This window comes from Saccopteryx leptura, chromosome 5, assembly GCF_036850995.1.
Source record: "Saccopteryx leptura isolate mSacLep1 chromosome 5, mSacLep1_pri_phased_curated, whole genome shotgun sequence".
Taxonomy (NCBI): Eukaryota; Metazoa; Chordata; class Mammalia; order Chiroptera; family Emballonuridae; genus Saccopteryx; species Saccopteryx leptura.
Window position 1 is genome coordinate 166272948 of NC_089507.1, and position 17494 is coordinate 166290441.

Genomic DNA, 17494 nt, shown 5'->3' on the forward strand with positions numbered 1-17494 from the left:
GATGATAAGCATCTATTTGCACCAGCAAGTTGAAGCAAAACTATAACTGCTTGTTCCAGGAAACAGTAACCGAAGTCACAAATCATAAATAATAAAAGATAGAAAATTCCTCTTTTAACCTAATGGACTAAACAATTTCTTGCTTTGTATTTCTGCTAATGGCTTTTCTCCCTTGGCACTACCAGAGCTGGCCCATTACAGGGCCAGTTTCGTTCAAAAGATCATTTATAAGGCAACTGTTTGCAAGGCAGAATGTGTTTTCCCTAGAAACCATCTTTCCAGGGTGACTGGTTCTCAGGTTTGCTGGCACAGTGCTGTGTAACCTCTACTGTACCTGGGCTCTGGGTCTTTGAGAGCAGGTTGCTTGCAGTGCAGGAGGGAGAAAACAAGTCAACTCCTGCTGTCCACAAATAGCCCTGGCTCTGGGCACAGTTTAAATGTACGTTGTCTTTCTTTTCTGTCTTCCGTCTTCCCAGCTCTCTTGTGACACCCAGGTTCCTGTGCTCTAACCCCCTGGATCACAGCACCCCCCCCAATCTACCTTACCTGATCTGGGCTGCTGTCTGTCCTTCTGAGGGACTCTTGACCACAAATTACCCACCTGTCCCCACTTCCTGACCAATCAGACTACCGTTTCCTCAGAACAGCTGTTATCAGCTAAGGGCTAGAGAAAAAGCAAACAGAGCAGATATGAATTCACACTAGCATGGGCTCCTGGCGGTTAGCTCAGTGGGTTTAGAGTGTCGTCTCAATACGCCAAGGTTGCAGGCTTGATTGCTGGTCAGGGCACATACAAGAATCAACCAATGAACGCATAAATAAGTGAAACAACAAATTGATCTCTCTCTCTCTCTCCCTTCCTCTCTCTCTCAAGTCAATTTTTAAAAAAGAATTCATACTAGCAGATGAATGACTGTAATCTTCTTAATGGATTCTCATGTTAAAATAGGTTGGTTGGGACACTTGAGAGTCATTGTGGGCAGTAATTATGTACATATATATATATATATATATACATATAATACACACAGAATGTGTTTTCCCTATATATACATATATGTGTGTGTGTGTGTGTGTGTATGGAGAGAGAGAGAGAGAGAGAGAAACAGAAAAAGTGAAAACAAATGAGGTAAAATGTTTACAGCTGGGGAATCTGAGTGAAGATTACATAGTAATTCTTTATACCATTCTTGCCACTTTTCTGTAAGCTTCAAATGATTTCAAAATTAAGTTTTGTCAATTTAATAGGTTAGAAAAAGTATCAGTGGTTTTCACTTTATTTTAATTATTAGTAAAATTGAACACTTATGTTAATTGATTATTCGAATTATCTGTTTATGTCCTTTGCTCATTTTATGTTTATGTTCTTTGCTCTTTCCTATTGATTTCTAAAGCCATTTTAAAATCCTTCATCTGAGCCCTGGCCAGTTGGCTCAGCGGTAGAGCGTCGGCCTAGCGTGCGGAGGACCCGGGTTCGATTCCCGGCCAGGGCACACAGGAGAAGCGCCCATTTGCTTCTCCATCCCTCCGCCGCGCTTTCCTCTCTGTCTCTCTCTTCCCCTCCCGCAGCCAAGGCTCCATTGGAGCAAAGATGGCCCGGGCGCTGGGGATGGCTCTGTGGCCTCTGCCTCAGCCGCTAGAGTGGCTCTGGTCGCAACATGGCGACCCCCAGGATGGGCAGACCATCGCCCCCTGGTGGGCAGAGCATCGCCCCTGGTGGGCGTGCCGGGTGGATCCCGGTCGGGCGCATGCGGGAGTCTGTCTGACTGTCTCTCCCTGTTTCCAGCTTCAGAAAAATGAAAAAAATAAATAAATAAATAAAATCCTTCATCTGCCAGATAGATAGATAGAATTTCTTTCCTGCTTTTTATAGCCTTCTAATTTTGTTACAAATTGTTTTTAATTTTAATTTTTTTATTGACTGATTTGAGAGAGAGAGAGAAATGTCATTTTGTTGTTCCACCTATTTATGCACGCATTGGGTGACTCTTCCTGTGTCCTGACCGGACATCAACTGCAACCCCAGTGTAGTAGGATGACACTTGAACCAACTGAGCTGGCAAGCCAGGGCCAAATTTTTTTTTTTAACCTTGGACAACTGGCATATACATACATTACTAAAACCAGACCTATAGTTATCTTAGAAATGTAGATAGATATTCTGTGGTTCATCCTGCAACCACATATTAGTTAATGGGCAATCTAATTCTTGATTTAGCATTGTGAGTGCTTACCTATGTTCCTGATTATGTATACTTTTTCTCCAAACCACCTATTATCCCAGCATCCTTGGTAATAGAAAATAACTTTTTATTCTTAAAAAAACAAAACAAAAACCTTGAAAGAATACACAGCACTATTTATTTATTTATTATTTATTATATATATTATTATTATATATAATACTTTATGCAGAAATACGGTATCCTAAGATTTTTTAAGCAATCACAAAGTTTTTTAAATAGAAAATGAATTTAAGCAGTTTAAATGCAAAATAAAGGCTTTCTGATAATGAATACAATTGAATGAATACCTAATGAATACCTTTTAAGTTCCAGACACCTTGAGTGAAAGTCTTTACCCTCAATCATCTCACAGTCTAGACAGGAGACATTTAAGAACTAGGTTACCCTCATTGTCATAGGACAATGACAGCAGATATGCACAAAACAATGAGCCTGGCAAAGAAGGGAGCTTTTTCTTGAGGGAGGTTGGGTTAGGGAGAGCTTTACCAGAAGAAGAGATAACTGAGCCAAGAAAAGCCTTTCAGGGTGTGAGAAGGCCATTCAACTAAAAGGCACTAAGTTCAGTTATTCAATTGATCCCTAGAATTCTTTAATGTTGGTGCTACTGGCATCTCTGTTGTTTAAACCAGGGAAGTGATCCATAAGTAGTTAAATAACTGATGCAGGTCACATGCTAACAAGGGGAGATTCTAGGGTTCAAACACAGACCATCATCTTAGTTCCTGTGCTACACTGACTCTCAGGATATCCTGGGATAGGCATTCAATCGAAAGGCAAACATCCAAGAAAGCCCACTACTTTTCGTGGCAGATGCATCAGTGTCTTCCGTTTGAAATTATGAGAACAGGGAGGGTATGAACGCATGTTATGGAAAAATGCGTTCAGGTAAGGGTGGATATGAGCACAGTGGGCAAAGAATGGATGTTGAGATTTCAAGATCTAGGAGGATGAACCAATGAGAGGCTGGGGCCATCAACGGAGTTTCAAAGAGCAAACATTTACGTAGTGAAGGTCCTCTAAGGAGAATCAGCAAGAAGATAAGGGTGGAGAGGATAACAATTAGACAAGCGCTGAAGTCATCAGGAAAGTGTGTGTGTGTGTGTGTGTGTGTGTGCGCGCGCGCGCGCGCGCACGCATGTGTGGGTGTCCCCTTCCTGGAGATTGAGAAGAGATTATTTGAGTGAAGAAACATCAGAGTATGGTAAAAATGTCCTGACCTTCAAAAAATAGAGGCTACTCTGTAGTGGTAGGACAATGGCTTGGAAATGAGAAAACAGGGCTTAAGAGTATATTGGAGTGAAGGTTGAGAGTGAAGAAGTGAGGACCGGGGAGGAAAGTTGGGTGTCCCTTAAGGTGAAGGTTTGGGTGGAGGTTGGAGGAACAGCTTTATCATGGAACAGGGGTTCCCCAGGGTTCTTTTGTGGGAAGTTGCTAGGAGGAACTGAGTGGAAAGCATGGGTGGAACCTGGGGAAGAATGAACCAAGTTGGATCAGGAGGGTGAGGGGGAGGGTGGGGTTTTGGAGGCTGTCTGGAAGAGGGGATGCCCGTTAGGTCGCGATTTGTCCTTGGCATTAGCCAGCCTGACCATCCATCACGTCCTAACTCTGATGGGCACTGGGATGCACGACGGGGCTGTAGAGGGGTGGACGAGGGTGTCCTCTGCTTAGATACACTCAACTTCGTAGGACTGAAGGGCCTGAGGGATCAGAGCTCTCTTGTCTTGCCCTGCGAACCGCGAGGTCCAGGAAGGTTAAGCGGCCCACCCAAGGTCACAGAGTTACTTCAGTACCGATGTCCACCGGGGATCTGTTCTGCTTCACAGCCCCGCCCTGGCAGGCGCAGTGAGGACCCCAGGGACGCATCCCCGGATGAAGAAGAACCCCGCCGGAGTCAGGGGGCGGGGACTCCGCCTCCGGCTGCCCGCGGCTCCGCGCGCTGCACCTGCACGTCGCGGTTGCGGCTGGCGCTTCCCCGCGCCGCGGCCGTTGTCGCTGCAACCAAATAAAGAAGGGAAAGTACAGCGGGTGACGGCACCGGGAGCGCGCGCTGAGGCTGTGCGTCAGCCTCCGGCCACGGCTGACTTGTTTTGGACCAGGATGGTTAAATTAGTCACTTTTCAAACCCACGGGCCACCGAGCACATTCACAAGCATGCAAACACTGTGCGGCCCCAGGGGAAACCGCAGTCTCCGGCGAAGGCCGCCTTGCTCCAGCTTCCCCGTGGCCCAGCACGGCTCCAGGGCAGGCCTTAAGGGACCAGTGGTGACGCCCCCGCCAGGGCCAGGGCAGTAAAGGCGACCGCAGGGACTGATTCCGGCGCCTAGTCGCCCCCTGGCGACCCTCCTGCTGCTCTAGGAGACCAAGTCTCTAGGCTTACCCCTTCTCGGGATAGACAACTGTAGGCTAAGGGGCGTGCCAAGGGCGTGACTAGACTGGGTGGGCGGGACCCAGGGGCGTGGCGAGCTCAAAGGGGCGGGGCGCGAGGAGCGAGCTGTGATGGGGCGTAGCGTTGCGCGGCGGAGCGTATCAAGGCGCAGGACACAATGCGCAAGCGCGCAGGCGCCGCGGCGGTAGGCAGGCGGTCTGGCGTCGTCAGGACCCGGGTGCAGGTAGTGCGTTGGGACTGTCAGAGGCGGTCTTGGGGCCGCCTGAGTAGCGCTACCGGTTGTGGAGGATGGGGATGGTCGCGGTCTTGGCTGAGGGATGAGAACGTGGGAGGAGCCTTCTCGGCAAAAGCAAGGAGGACGACGGAAGAGCTGATGTCTCCGGGGAGGGAGGCCCTGCCCGTGAGGAGGCTCGTCGGGGAGAAAAAGTACAGCGAGGGTCCCGGGGGGAATCCCCTACCCCACCCCCGGCCAGGGACCAGGTTGAGCCCCAAGCGCCAGTTGCTATAGGCAACCAGCTCAGGTGACCGGCTTGTCCCTGTTGCCCCGGATGTGCTGGTTTTTGCGCTGACAGGTTTGCACACCCGCTGCCCAAGGAGGGGACCCTATTCTGCCTCCTGCAGCTCCACCCAGAGTAGAACTGGGAAACTCTTTAATATTAGGCTTTTTTTTAACACTATAATTTTTAATATTAGGGTGAAGGCGCCCCGCACATCTTCCCGACCATGTTTGTCCTGGCGGGGTAACACCACCAACGGGAGTCTTCCTTCCTAAAGGTAGGAAAAACACAGGAGGGCATATCTCGGCCCAGTTGGGAGCAGTTAGGATGATTCTGTGCTGGGATCAGAGAGCACTGACAGTAGAGACTTCGGTTTTGGAGTTTCTCCCCACTCTCTGGACCCCCAGAGCAGCTGTTAGCTTCATTTTCCCCATCAGCTGTCAATCATGAAGCTGGGGAAATCTAGACAATCAGAAAATGTGATAGTTCCAGACAGAGATGTCCAATTTTTATCTTTTCTAACTCAAAAAGGCTTGTGACGGAACAGCTATTGGACTCATTCAAATAGAAGGATGGAAGCTCTACCTAAAAACACACCGTGAAGGGAAGGGACCTGTCATTGTGAGTCTGACTTTTGAGTGACACAACTTTGCCAGGAGGGGTAAACTTCAGTGGCTGAGATATATTATCAACCTGCAGTTAAATTATAGAACCAGCAGACCTTATGTCAGTTCTCTGGGCTTGGAAAATTTTGAATCACATTGGGAAGGATGAGTATTTCTCTTGTGGCCTGAATAAGTCAGTTTATTATATTGCTGTTATTGTCCAAATGACAGAAGGAAATTGGAAATCAGGTCATACCCTTAAGGGTTACTGCTAGTCTTTTTATAATGTGTATCAGGCTCTATAAGAGATGGAGGAATGAATTTCATGATTTTCTTTTTAACCTTTTCAGATACCTTACCCCAAGAAATTGATTGGAAATGGGGAAATCACAATGTAGTTTGGTATGAGCCCCCTCCTCAGGCATTAGCAGTCCTGTGTGTGGAGGATAGGTAGATTCAAGTCTCGAGCATGGATGTACAGTTTATATTTGATTAGCTGTGTCTTCTTGGTAGATGAGAACAATACGGCACTCAGAACAGACACTTAGAACAGCTCTCATCTCAAAGAACCCAGCGCTGGTGTCCCAGTACGAGAAATTCAATGCTGCGGAACGGTGTCTGATGAACGAAGCCTTCCAACCAACCAGCGATCTCTTTGGACCCATTACCTTGCAGTCTCCATCAGATTGGATCATCTCCCATCCTGAGCCTCCCCAAGACTTTGAAGCATTTTTCAGTGATCCTTCCAGAAAGACACCCTCCCCAGAGAAACACAGTGTTTATATACAGTGCATTGGTATATATTGCAATATGCTGGATTTGGTTTGGTTGTGCAGTGGTGCTGTTGCCGGGGAAAATTTGGACTGTTAATCTCATACATTGGGGGTGGAAGTTTTGTTGCCACACTGCCTTAAAGGAGGACACTTTGTTTCTAATTCATATTCACATTAATGAAGGATCAAGGTGTTTCGATAATTTAGAGTTGGTTTGTTTCTAATTCCAGATTTATAATTATACTGAGGTAAAGACTGAATAGTTTAATCATCCTAAAGTATGTTTAAATTTTCTTCCATACTACAGGATCTCTAGCAAACACCAGAATTATCAGTGAACAATATATTAAATGGCTCAAGGGCTACTGTGAAGCATTCTTCTATGGCTTGACAGTAAAACTTTTAGAACCAGTTCCTGTCTCTGCAACAAGGTGTTCCTTTAGAGTCAATGATAACACAAAAAACCTACAAATACATGCAGGTGAATTAAACAACTTTAACAATTTTAACTGAGCAAAGGATGTGGACATATATATATAAAACACTTGTACATTTCTTTTTGAATAGGGCACATCCTGAAGTTCTTAAAAAAGAAGAAACCTGAAGATGCCTTCTGTGTTGTGGGCGTAACAATGATTGACCTTTACCCAAGAGACTCCTGGAATTTTGTCTTTGGACAGGCCTCTTTGACAGATGGTATTCCTTTCTTTTTTGTAGACCTTGTTTGTAGAAACTTTCTCAACTTGAGAATATTTGAAGATGTTGAAAGAGGGGAAAAAAATCCATTGTAACTTTGATACTTCAAACTGTATGTTACTGGTGCAGCATTGTGCTATATTGGGACATGTGCTGTTGATAGATTTCAGTGATCTTGGTTCCTCCTCAGGGAACTCACTAGTCACTACCTATGTAGCCTTGAAACTAATAAAACCTGTTTCACACGGTCATTTTGAGATAATGTACATAGAAATGCCCATACATAAAAGTGTGTGTATATACCTGGCACACACATAGGCGTTCAGAGCTACGTTCAGATGGGGAATGTAAGTAATTGGGTAGCAGGGTGAATTACATTCATTAAGAATATTTGAACTGTCATTAATGTAAGTGAAAGTCTTGCTAATTATTTTTTTAACTTTTTATAGTTGTCTAGCATAGATGGAATAGCCACAGATTGCTTTATAAGTGTATACTTATCCTGTGTCTTATTTTAAGAGAAAATAATTTGCTATTCTTTTTTAAAAAGTAAACTTCAGTGTTTGATTGGAGATATAATAAACTTTGACTCATTAGGGACCCTGCATAGTAATATCGGGGGTGGGAAAGGATCCAGAAGAGAATCCTCATTTTGCCTATTTTTTTTTCTTTTTGTCTTCACTTCTCATACCCATCCATTTTTGCTCTTATTTCTCTACCCTTATTCCCAGGGTCTGAGACCCATTTGAAGGGAAAAGGACCGGGAAATTAAAGGGAGTGGTTGTCCATTAGTTTTCTGGGGATGGTGAGTAAGTACCAGGGACTGACTGTAAGTTATAAGTCCCAAGTTTATGGACTGTCTGGGTGACATGTTAGCCTCTCTCTAACAGATGTTTCTATTGGATATCTTAGCCTTCTCTTAGTCATCCATCAGAGGTAGGGGCCCAAGGCATACCACTTCATCCTCAATTTTCTGTTACATTCTTGTAGCCCCTCCCTTTCCCATAACTCTATCAATACACTCTCTTGGAGACTTGGGTCACTGCTGTGTTCCGGAGTTCTGTATGAACTAACTTTCTATCGAGAATAAACTTGTAACATGAGCTATATTTTTATCTCCCCTTTTATTTTTAACCTGGAAGAGATGGAAACCTTTTAAAAAGTAAAACTATTTATATGGATATTGCTAGGTAAATTATCTTGTATGCTTGAGGAGCTCAGAAAACATTCCTCCAAAATGTGTTTACGTCAATTAGTTTTTAAGTTTCTTAACTGTTGCATCACATATGAGAAGTAGTAGTATGCTAGCAGCACTGGTCTGCAGAGTATCTTACAAGTGATTTTCTTCTCTCCAGGTTTACAAAGGTTCATTTTTTTTTTTTTTTTTTTTTTTTTTTGTATTTTTCTGAAGCTGGAAACGGGGAGAGACAGTCAGACAGACTCCCGCATGCACCCGACCGGGATCCACCCGGCATGCCCACCAGGGGCGACGCTCTGCCCACCAGGGGGCGATACTCTGCCCACCAGGGGGCGATGCTCTGCCCCTCCGGGGCATCGCTCTGCTGCGACCAGAGCCACTCTAGCGCCTGGGGCAGAGGCCAAGGAGCCATCCCCAGCTCCCGGGCCTCTTTGCTCCAATGGAGCCTTGGCTGTGGGAGGGGAAGAGAGAGACAGAGAGGAAGGAGGGGGGCGGTGGAGAAGCAAATGAGTGCTTCTCCTGTGTGCCCTGGCCGGGAATTGAACCCTGGTCCCCCGCACGCCAGGCCGACGCTCTACCGCTGAGCCAACCGGCCAGGGCCAAAGGTTCATATTTTTAACTTGAGAAATATTTAATTGTAAAGGAAATAATCTATTTGTAGGGTTATTTTTTTAAATATGTTCTTACTAAAGGTATCGTAGTGGAATATGCCCACACTTCTTTGGCCAGAGGAGGACTTGTAACACATGAATAGCTTCAGCTTTTTTTAACTTCCAGAATATTTTCTCTTCCCTAAATTTCAAATGCCAGTGGCTACTTTCCAAGGGTGGGACAGGGAAGATTCTTCTTGAATCAAGTTGGATTGGGCAAACTTAGGATGAAATCATTTCCGTACAACAACAAAAAAATTCTGTATGGCTTTCAAATAACAACTGAAAGAGGTATAAATAGAAGTGGTAATGTAAACACATCAAATTATAAAGCAGTCCCCTTTAGAATGAGTTGAAACTCCTACTCTGTCCTCCATGTGTATAGAGATGGTTTAGACAAGCCTAAGCCCTAACACAGGAAGTCAGTTACAAGAGGGTTTATTCTGCTCACAGACTTAAGCCACATAATAAAAGAGTTGTGCTGTGCTTACAAATGGGGAGGAGGGGAAGAGAGTCTGTCTTCTATCTAAGGGCTTGGTCCAAAACGTGGTCTCCAAGGCGTCGGGGCAGTAGCAGGCTCCCTCACTGACACATATGTCATAGAAATCTGTTTCTCGTTTTTTTTAAAGATTTTATTAATTTGAGAGAGAGAGAGAGAGAATGAGAAGGGGGGGAGGAGCAGGAAGAATCAACTCCCATATGCACTTTGACCAGATAAGCCTGGGGTTTCGAACTGGCAACCTCAGCGTTCCAGGTTGATGCTTTATCCACTGTGCCACCACAGGTCAGTCTGTTTCTTGTGTTCTTAAAGAGGAAAATCATGAGCATATGTTGTTCATGTGATCATTTTTGTTGCTCCTAGAATACCTGATTTGGTCCATTCTTTGAGAAAAAGACCTCTTTTGTGGGAAAACAAAACCCTCTTTCTGGAACTTCGAATGTGTCAAGAATTTGACCTCAAGACGATTGAGTTTTACAGGGCAGGGCAGATCGGATGGTAGACGTTTCTGATAGCGAAGTCTGGGGTAAAGTTCTTCTGTCTTGGCAAACCTCAAGTATATGGACGGCGTGAGCACAGGAGTACAGGCGTGCCCTCCTTGACCGGGTGCCCTCGCAGGCTCTCTTTCGGTCTTTCCTCTCACTCTGGTGTTGCTTGTCCTCTTTTTGTAGGTGTGGGCATATTCAGCTTTGCCCGGTATGGCAGTGATTTTTACACCTCAAGATATCAAGGCAAAGTGAAAGCGTTGGAGAAAAAGTCTTCACGTGACTATGCGGTGTTTGATAACTATTCTATTCCTGAAGTGACTAGTGTTTTGCTGCTTCGGTCCTGTAAGGTGAGTTGTTCATAAAATCTAACACGACTATTTTTAAAGAGATCTTAATTTCCTCCATGTACATCTATATTTAAGGTAATATTATAGGTGGGTTTGCATCATTTGTATTATTTTGGTGTCTGTGGCTTGACTGAAATGATCAATAAAAACAATTAAAATGGATACATCAATATTGAAATTTACCATACCTGTGGCAGTGTTTTGTCCTGTTAGTGACACGCAGCGTTGGCTGTACCCACATCTTCACCATTAGTTTAACCCCAGAATGGTGGTAGGAGCAGGTCACCTGCCCTGCCAGGCTGCTCTGGTCATCACATAGGCTGTCTGCCATCCTGGGGCCTGGAGGACTTCTGCTCGCTGGCCTCGGGAGGAGATTGGCCTGCCTCTTGGCCTGCAGGCTCCGTTCTATGGACAGGTCTTGATGTCTCTCCCACACTCCTCTTTGGAAAGCCCGTCTCCTCATTTTTTCCATTTTCTATAGCCAGGGACAGAGGCTTTTCTGCTTTCCCTGGGACTGCCTGTGGGGTTTGAAACCCCCCCCCCCAGCAGTGTTTGCAGTGCACACCCAGCGTCAGCTTAGCTTCCTGTGCTTGTTAATGCAGGTCAGGCGCCTCCTCTCAGACCTGCATACTCAGCCTCTCTGGGGGTGGGGTCCAGAATTTCAGTACGTACATGTACCCCACTGCTGTGCAACGCTGATTTTCAACCAGTGTGCTGCAAGATCTTTTTTTTTTTTTTTTTTTTAGCGAGTGAGAGCGGGGGACAGACAGACAAGAAGGGAGAGAAATGAGATACATCAATTCTTTGTAGTGGCCCCTTAGTTGTTCATTGATTGCTTTCTCATATGTGCCTTGACGGGGAGGCTGCAGCCAAACCAGTGACCCCTTGCTCAAGCTAGCGACCTTGGGCTTCAAACCAGCAACCCTGCACTCAAGCTAGTGAGCCCATGCTCAAGCTGGATGAGCCTGTGCTCAAGCTGGATGAGGCTGTGCTCAAGCTGGATGAGCCTGTGCTCAAGCTGGATGAGGCTGTGCTCAAGCTGGATGAGCCTATGCTCAGGCCGACCTTGGGGTTTCAAACCTGGGTCCTCAGCATCCCAGGCCAATGCTCTATCCACTGCACCGCCACCTGGTCAGGCTGCCGCAAGAATTTTTAAAACATGCGATGCCTGACTAGTCAGGGGCACTGACCTTCTCCCTTAGATTATCAAATAAACAAATGACAACAGCCAACACAACAATATAGCTGGTGTGAATGAAGCAAAATTATACCTATTTTTTTTTTGTCAGATTTGCAAAAACTATATGTATATTTTTGGGTGTGATGTAGAATTTTAGTAATTTAATGTGTGCCATGAGATGGAAAAGGTTGAAAGTCGCTGCTCTAGAGTGCTGGCTCTCAAACAGCAGCAGTTTCACCACCCAGGGATCATTTGGCAATGTGGGGAGACATTTCTAGTTGTCACAGTTGGCAAGTGGATGCTACTGGCATCTAGTAGATAGAGGCCAGGGATGTTACTATGCATCTTACAGGGCACAGGATAGCCTCTTTCCCCCAAAGAATGACCCCACCCAAAGTTTCAGTGGCATCGAGATGGAGAAACCCTAGTCCAGGGGTAGTGGGGTTGGTAAGTATAGTGAGGAAAGGAGTAAGACATTTAAGGAAATGAGGGGTTAAGTCTTTGGGCACATTGAAGCTTTGGTGATGATGGTAACGGAGTTGATTCCTGTAAAGTTGTTTCTTGGAAAAGTAAAAAACAGAAAGCGTGTGTTATTCATTCTTGATGGCACTATAAAGCCCGAATGTGAATGTCTTGCAGACTTTAACCCATGAGATTGGACACATATTTGGACTTCGACATTGCCAGTGGCTTGCATGCCTAATGCAAGGCTCCAACCACTTGGAAGAGGCTGACCAGCGCCCCCTAAATCTGTGCCCTATCTGTCTGCGCAAGTTACAGTGTGCTGTTGGCTTCAACATTCTAGAAAGATACAAAGTAAGTTGGGAGATAGTTAGAAAGGAGGAATTGATTATATAAGTAGCAAACTACGATTTTGCTATTAGGTTCTTCTCTGGAACTGTCATTTTGTCAGAGAAAATTAGTGTAAAGATAAGCAGGAAGGTGTGGTTTTAAAAAACCATACAAAGAAATACCCTCCTTAAAAACTATGACTTGTCTCTGAGTGCCTGACACTTGTAGTTTAGTGAGAAATGGTGGTAGAGGTTTCTGTATTTGCCATTCGTTTATGGCAAGAGAGCCTAAAATTTCCAAACAATACATTTTGATATGTGTAGCAAAGTTCATTTTTAAAAAACTGTACAACTATGTGGAGATAATTTACCTTACCAAATACAGGATAGAAGTATGATGTTCATTAGGAGGAAAAAATTATTTTAAGAAGGAAGAGGGAAAGGACATACTCTCAGTATATGTGAATGTATGTGTGTCCACATGGGCCCAAAACATCAGACATGTCAGTTAACTACTCAAGGGTACAGCCACTCATTCAGGTGACTGCAATGCACGTCTACACATATCTTCATGTACCTGTGTGTACCCTTAGCTGTGTGTACTCTTTCGTATGAATACACATTCACATCAAATAAAAAGCACAGTATAATGCCTTGTAGATCTTTTAGTTAGCAGATTGAAAAAAGAAAATAATTATTTTCCCACCCTAAACAATTGTGAGGATTAATGTATTTCTTTTTAGTCTTTTCTCCTGTGCATACCTGTGAGTGTAATTTATAATCATAGTTTGCATAGTTTTGGTGAATGTTTATTTACTCAGCTTGTCAGTATGAGAGCATTTTAGATATCCGTAACCATCTTGATCAGATGGAACAGCTTCATGGGGTGATCCAAGTCACCAGTTGAGAGAACCTGATTTAGAAGCCCATGTTTTTCTCTTGCCTAAAACTACTTTGTTGTGCTTGGTTAAAATATTCATCTCTTCTCCTGTTCAAGGCACTGGTGAGGTGGATTGATGATGACTCGGCCGGCACGCCTCATGTCACTCCAAAACATAGTCGTGAGGATAGTGTGACTTTGCCGAAACCTGTGGAAGCCTTTAAGGAATGGAAAGAGTGGATCATAAAATGTCTTGCTATTGTCCAAAAATAAGAACCTTCACATAGGAGTAATTAAATAAATGCTTGCACGTTATGCTTGCTTTTGGATGGAGTACTTCCCTGGAATAGACTGTTTACTGATTCTGCCCAATATCCAAGTAACAGAATAGAACCACCTCTGAAGCCCCTGAACTTGAACTGAGGTTCATTGTGAATGATAAAGACTCTAAACTCATTCTTTTGTATTAGTAGCCTTGTCTGTGTCAGCAAGACACATTTACATTCTTCAAATATGTTTACTGTATTCCCCATGTATAAGATGCTCCCATGTATAAGATGTACCTTAATTTGGAGGCCCGAAATTTGAAAAAGAATGTATTACATAAAGTTATTGAACTCAAGTTTTATTCATCATAAAATTCAAACAACTCCTCATCACTGTCAAAACTCCCATCCATTAGCTTGTCCTTATCTGTGTCCGGTGATGAATCACTGTCTTCAACAATGAGCACAAAAACAAGCAAGAAAAAGCAGGAAATGCAAGTAAAAAATCTACAACCACTGTACAAGACACACCCAGTTTTTCAACCTCAAATTTTTTGGAAAAGGGTGCGTCTTATACGTGGGGAAATAAGATGATATCTCCTGAGAGAGCTAGGACCAGCAGTAAGTAGTAAGTGAATAAATGTAGATGTGTATGTCCCAAGAAAGGATTTTCAAGAACCCCATTTTCCAGGGGGTGACTTCTTCAGTTTTTCGAAAGAGGTGCTCCCCCTCTTAGACCTGTGAGGTCCCCTCCATTGATGTGTCTTTTCCTTTCCTGTGAACTTTCTCTACCCTCTGGGATGCTTGACCTCCTGTTTTTCTTTGCTTGTTGTCAGTTTCTACCTGAAAGAAGAAACAGCTGGTTTCCGATTTCAGCAGTGTAAAATGTGACCTCCTTTCTAGAGTGTTTACTAGTGAACATGAGAATGATACACCATCTTAAGTGTGAAATTTAATGGTCATTTTTACTTTGAACTTGGATACCTACAGTTTTTTGCTGTAATTTATGCAGGATAGTTTTTTTTTGTTTTTGTTTTTACAGAGAGAGAGAGAGTCAGAGAGAGGGATAGATAGGGACAGACAGGAACGGAGAGAGATGAGAAGCATCAATTATCAGTTTTTCGTTGCAACACCGTAGTTGTTCATTGATTGCTCTCCCATATGTGCCATGACCGTGGGTGCTTCAGCAGACCGAGTAGCCCCCTGCTCGAGCCAGTGACCTTGGGTCCATGCTAGTGAGCTTTTTGCTCAAGCCAGATGAGCCCGTGCTCAAGCTGGCAACCCCCGGGTCTCGAACCTGGGTCCTTCCGCATTCCAGTCCAACGCTCTATCCACTGCACCACCGCCTGGTCAGGCTATGCAGGATAGTTTAAAGCACATTTTATAACTGAATCAATGATTTCCCTCCCATTCACCCCCCTATTTGATTAAAGCTCTAAGTCATTTAGAAAATGGCTTGCCATTAAAATCCAGTTGGAGAGTGAATGGTTGGTCTTTCCACTGAGAAGAGAGCTCATGGGAGCATGGGCTTTTATGGATTTTATTTCCCGAATAATATATTTTCCCCCAATAACATACTTTTAATTATTGTTTATTCCATCCAGTTTCTTTCATTTTCCTACAGGTGAATGCAGTGTCAGTGCTGCAGGTCCGAGTCACTGTGACATGCTTCATTGTGCTTCCTGCAAATTGCATTGTTTTAATGAATTGAAGGTCTGTAGCAACCTGTGTCAAGCAAGTCTATTGGTAGCCCTTTTTTCAATAGGCTCAGGTGATGGTTAGCATTTTTTTTAGCAATAAAGTATGCCTTAGCCTGGCCAGGTAGCTCAGTTGGTTAGAGCGTTGTCTGGATACACCAAAGTTGTGAGTTTGATCCCCAGTCAGAGCACATACAAGAATCAACCAACAAATATACAAATAAGTGGAACAACAAAGTGATGTTTGGCTCTCTCTCTCTCTGAATAAGTAAATAAAAGTATTTTTAATTAAAGTATGTACATTTTTTTAGATGTAATGCTGATGCACACTTTATAATAGACTACAATATAGTATAAACATGACTTTTATATGCACTGGGAAAACATTCATGTCACTTATATGTTATTGCAATAGTCCCTTTATTGCTGTGGTCTGGAACCGAACCCCTAATATCTCCTAGGTGTGCTTGTAGTTACAAACCTAAGTGAGCTCACTATTTCACAGAGGTGTGCATATTGGGGGTTACAATTATTTAGACAAGATGTAATGTCCCATTGTTCCTACTCTGCACTGTGAGACCAGGAAAAAGATCTTGTGTTAAAGAAACATTTAGTCTTGTTGAAAGTTGGACAAACATGAGTTTCACGTGCCAGGCATTTCTTCAGCAATCATCTCTTACAGTGTTGTGTATAACTAATTATTGGGCTGTATGCACTTTTGGGCAATTCCTTAGGGTTAAGATTAAAAATACAGTTTGTTTACTGCAACTAAATTTTATATCCTATAAGTAATATTTGTAATTGTTAAGAAGGAAAAACATACAAATTTTGTTCCGCAAATACTGAATAAACAACATATTTAAGAGTGAAGAGAAAAATTTTCCACTGTCTAAACACTGTTCTAGAAAAGAGTGAATCTGAAAGGGTCTTTATTTTGGCGCCGATGAAATTAGTAGTGTCTTTTATGTCAAGGGAAGGGTTAAGCATTAACATTTCATTCCACCAAGGTCATTAATGGGAGGGGGGCCTGTAAAACAGAAGAATGTGGCAAAGATTATACTTAGATTCTTGTTCCGCTTTGAACCGCAAATCACCCAATCTGAATGCTTTTAAATTTCTAACCTTAAAACGACCCGACTGGTCCTGGCCCAGTCGCTCAGAGCATCACCCTGGAGCACCAAGGTCGCGGGTTCCATCCCGGGCCAGGGCACATATGAGAAGCAAACAATGAATGCACAACTAAGTGGAAAAACAAGTTGATGCATCTCTCTCCCCCTCCATTCCCACCCCCCAAATCAGTGAAAAAAGGGAAAGGGGGGTGGAGGGCGGGGTTTTTTCCTCCAGGGAGCAAGCGTGCTAAGATCCAGGCTGGCTGCTGGCCCTCTGGCCCGCCCCGCGCGCTGGCCCTTCCCCCTCGGGAAGCGATGTAGGTGTCCGTGCAGCGCCAGAGCGGCGAGCGGGAGCCCCGGAGCAGCGGCAGCGAACTAGCGTCCCAGCTCGTCCCCTTCCTCTGACCCTGCCTGCCCAGAGCACAGGCTTGTAACTCCGCCTCCCCGGACGCTGGGGCCTCTGCTGCCACGGAGGGGAGCGCTTGGCCATACCCACGTGTCCCGCTCAAGTCGTCAGCAGGAGAGGCCTTGGAAAATCAGTGCTGCCATGCAACGGAGCAGTAAGTGGAATCACGTCTTGAGTAGAGCATGTAAACAGCGCTTTCTAAAAGGGTTTGAATCTTAAGTCACTTCTACGTTCCGATCGACCACCTAGAGTAGAACCATCGGATGCAAATATAATACGTATGAGCCACATACGTAATTTATAATTTTCTAGTAGCCACATTAGCAAATGTTAAAGGAAACAGTTGGAATTAATTTCAATTATATATTTTATTTACTCCAGTAAATACAAATATTTCAACATGTAATTAATATAGAAATTACTGGGATATTTTACATTCTAATTTCGTACCAAGTCTTCCAATTCTGGCTGTATTTTGTACATACAGTACAACCCAATTCCGACTGGACACGTTGAAGGTGCTCAACAGCTTCGTGTGGCTCATGGCTACTGCACTGAACAGCCCAGCTCTAGGATAGGACCGTTTTGTAGCCTGCACGGAGAGCAGTACCTATGAAGTTGAATTAATAGGAGAGAAACATTTTTAAGGAAGAGGTCATGTGGGTGCCCTGGCAGCACAGTGAGTGTTGACATTCAAGCTGCCAGGGCTTGAACGCAAAGAGCCTCTGGAGTTGGTATTGATTCACTTCGCTGTTGCTGTTCCTCTCTGTGGCAGCTGGG

At 44.2% G+C, this 17494-nt stretch overlaps 2 protein-coding genes across 19 annotated transcripts in view; both read left to right on the top strand.

Moving 5' to 3' along the window:
* The first annotated feature begins 4737 nt into the window (after positions 1-4737).
* On the top strand, positions 4738-15483 carry AMZ2 (archaelysin family metallopeptidase 2). 5 transcript variants are annotated; one of them, XM_066386643.1, is made up of 9 exons: positions 4738-4855; positions 5326-5406; positions 5661-5750; positions 6248-6530; positions 6815-6988; positions 7075-7203; positions 10222-10385; positions 12205-12381; positions 13354-15483. In XM_066386643.1, the coding sequence occupies exons 4-9, from the start codon at positions 6248-6250 to the stop codon at positions 13507-13509; spliced, it is 1083 nt and encodes a 360-aa protein (XP_066242740.1). In that variant the 5' UTR covers positions 4738-4855; positions 5326-5406; positions 5661-5750; the 3' UTR covers positions 13510-15483. The 5 variants fall into 5 exon arrangements, with proteins under 5 accessions (XP_066242740.1, XP_066242739.1, XP_066242741.1 ...); XM_066386642.1 differs by lacking the exon at positions 4738-4855 and adding an exon at positions 4862-5069; XM_066386644.1 differs by lacking the exon at positions 4738-4855 and adding an exon at positions 4862-5058.
* A 1154-nt stretch (positions 15484-16637) lies between these two features.
* ARSG (arylsulfatase G) overlaps positions 16638-17494 on the top strand; it is a 104838-nt gene continuing 103981 nt past the window's right edge. For all 14 annotated transcript variants that reach the window (XM_066386662.1, XM_066386669.1, XM_066386666.1 and 11 more), the window contains exon 1: positions 16638-16868. The gene's annotated coding sequence lies outside the window, so the exon portion shown is untranslated. The remainder of the gene's footprint in view (positions 16869-17494) is intronic.